Source organism: Myotis davidii, unplaced genomic scaffold (assembly GCF_000327345.1).
Source record: "Myotis davidii unplaced genomic scaffold, ASM32734v1 scaffold290, whole genome shotgun sequence".
NCBI classification, from domain to species: Eukaryota; Metazoa; Chordata; class Mammalia; order Chiroptera; family Vespertilionidae; genus Myotis; species Myotis davidii.
The window spans coordinates 1,438,501-1,440,987 of NW_006285049.1; the positions used below are offsets into that span (position 1 = coordinate 1,438,501).

At 54.2% G+C, this 2,487-nt stretch overlaps 1 protein-coding gene across 1 annotated transcript in view; it reads right to left on the reverse strand.

Moving 5' to 3' along the window:
* Positions 1–2,484, reverse strand: part of CACNB3 (calcium voltage-gated channel auxiliary subunit beta 3) — a 12,559-nt gene extending 10,075 nt beyond the window's left edge. Inside the window, exon 1 of the mRNA XM_006755478.2 lies at positions 2,438–2,484. Within this exon, the coding sequence (XP_006755541.1) occupies positions 2,438–2,479 (42 nt within the window). The 5' untranslated portion in view covers positions 2,480–2,484. The remainder of the gene's footprint in view (positions 1–2,437) is intronic.
* Between the last annotated feature and the right edge of the window lie 3 nt (positions 2,485–2,487).

Here is a 2,487-nt window from a genome sequence, read left to right on the forward strand (position 1 = left end):
TGCGCTTAGGTGCCCAGGCGGTTTCCAGAGACGCTGAAAGCGAACCCCGCAATGGTAGTGAGGAGGGATGGGTTTGGCGGTTCCAGGTCAATGCCATGAAAGCACCCCCTCCCCTCCCCAGGTGCTCGAACCCTTCACCTCTGGGACCCGGCAACAAAGGGCCGTGTCGCCCATCCCGCGCTTAGGGGAGGTTTTGGGTCTGGCAGCCCCACACCTGTTGCGCAGGCAGATTTCATTCTAGTCTGGCCAAGATGGGGGATCCCTTCCTCACTTCCTTGCCAAGGACTGTGCCAGGCATTGCCAAAGTATCCGTGGGAACTGGGGCAGGGAGGGGTTGTTTTAGGTGAGCCTACATCGATGAGAAAGAAATCAGAGGGTGGAGATGGGAACTGTGGCTGGGATAGAAGGTGGGATCCTGGCCACGCTGGGGTGTGTGGGGGGAAGGGCAAGTCTCCCCAGAATTACTAGCTTGAGGCCAGATTCCCTCCTTCCCAAAATTATGCGGGTGGGGTGGCTGGTATCCTGGTTGGAGCCACATGGACTCTGCGCCAGACTGACTCCTTCAAAGGAGCACTGAGATTGGAGGTTAGAAACCGAACAGCAGCCTTTATTTTGAGCAAACTTCCCCAAAGATCCACCCATTTGAGTTTCCTCCATCTCCTGAGCAAAAGCATTCCTTTGAATTTTGATTGCCTACCTTTCCTCCCACCCCCACTCACCCAAAGCACTGTGTGAGATGAACAGAGGTTTACACCCGGAGGGCCTGAGCTCAGCCTTTCTCCATCCCCAGTTTCTCACCCCAGGAGGGTGACTCAAGAATCTGCTGGTCCCTTTACCTTCCAGGGCTACAGGGGAATTAGAAAACCAAAACTCTGAAAGGGTTTGATGGATTCTATGGGAGAAAGCACCGTGCATGGAAGAGAAAGACCACCCAAACCAACTGGCTTCCCACTTATGTGACTCGTTCTTGTTCCCTTGGCAAGGAGGAGAAGGCCTGATCTTAAGATCATCTTTACTCTGCCTGTTGCCTTTCTAGCCCTGAGGGGTGCAGTCCAGCCCTGCCCAGCCTCTTCCTCCTGCTGGATTTGGCAAACAATGTTGTCGGATCCCCTATGGCTGAGGGGATCCATCACGACTGGGGCGGGGGAGAGTACACTTTCACAGTTCCCTTTTAGTCCAGTACAATTTGGAGGTTAATATAGTGAATTCTTCTGTATTGGACGTTCCCAGACACTCTGTCTTCTCGCTTTTGTGCCTTCTCCTAGTTCTTCAGTATTCCTATGTCCTCCTCTTTCATTCTCTGCCTTTCAATCCTTTCTGTTCTTCCAGGGGGCAGAAAGGAGGCATGGAGTGCGAAAAAATATGACCCTCAAGGTGCTCCTGGAGATAACGCTAATAAAGAAGACAGCCCCCAGTCTGTTCCCCAGACCTCCCTTTTTGGGATTCTCCCTGCCACCAGGGGGTCCTGGTAACAGTTGTTCTGCCACCAACCTCATTCCTTCCCCACACACCTTGCGGTCTTCATCCCCTTCTGGGACAATGGTGTCTAAGGCTGCTTCTGAAGTGTGAGTTGCCATGCCAACCACCCCCAGGAGATAGGTTCAAGTTCCCCTTACCTGGGCCACTCCCCTGGGTCTTGGAGGAGGAGATTCAGAGCCTCTCTCTCTCTCCCTTATCTTTTAGTTGCTACTCAAGGTCGCCCCCCCCCCATTTCTCACCTCACCCACATCTGCTTATTCCAGTTCTGATGCCTGTCCTGTGAGAAGACATGTGCCTGTCATTGTCCATGTCACCCCAAGCCCTTTCTTTTCCATGATTGCACGTAAGGGGAGAGAGTTCAGGGGAGAAAAGGGATTTCTGGAGAGACTTCTTCCTGCCCTCCTCTTTCTAAGGAAAGAGCTGCTAGACTGGCAGCTGGCAGGCACCCAAGGCATAGAAGCAAGACGTAGGGGGCGAAATCCAAATAACCAGGTTTGGGAGTTGGAGTTCTCGGGGAGCCTCCCGGATACCTAGCTTCTCCTGTAAGTACACCAGGAAGCTGGGCAGGTCCCAACCCCTGAGCACTGAATGGGGAAACTGAGGCAGGCACCAGGACCTCGGGGGAATCCTCCTCAGCAGTCTTTAAGAGCGGGACCCAGCCAAAGCCCCTAGCATTCTAGCTGTCCCCAGGGAACCCAGGGAGGGGCACGAAGCCCTCCTTTCCCCCCATTTTCTAGCCCCTTTTCTGCCTCCCCAGGCAGCCATCCCTTCTCATTCCTGTTCAAGTGCTTGGAAGCTGCCAGCTCCGGCCACTCCCTTCTTTCTTACTGCCTCTTCCACTCTAAGCCTCATCTCCGGTCTCCCTCCCCATCACTGCAGTTTCCCCCTAATTGGAGCCCACTTCTTGGCTCGGAGTGGGGCTTCCCTCCCACCCACTGGGGAGGAGCCCCGCGTTTACCTCATTCATCAGGAAGGTTGCACTGGAGTCAGAAAAAGACATAGACCGGG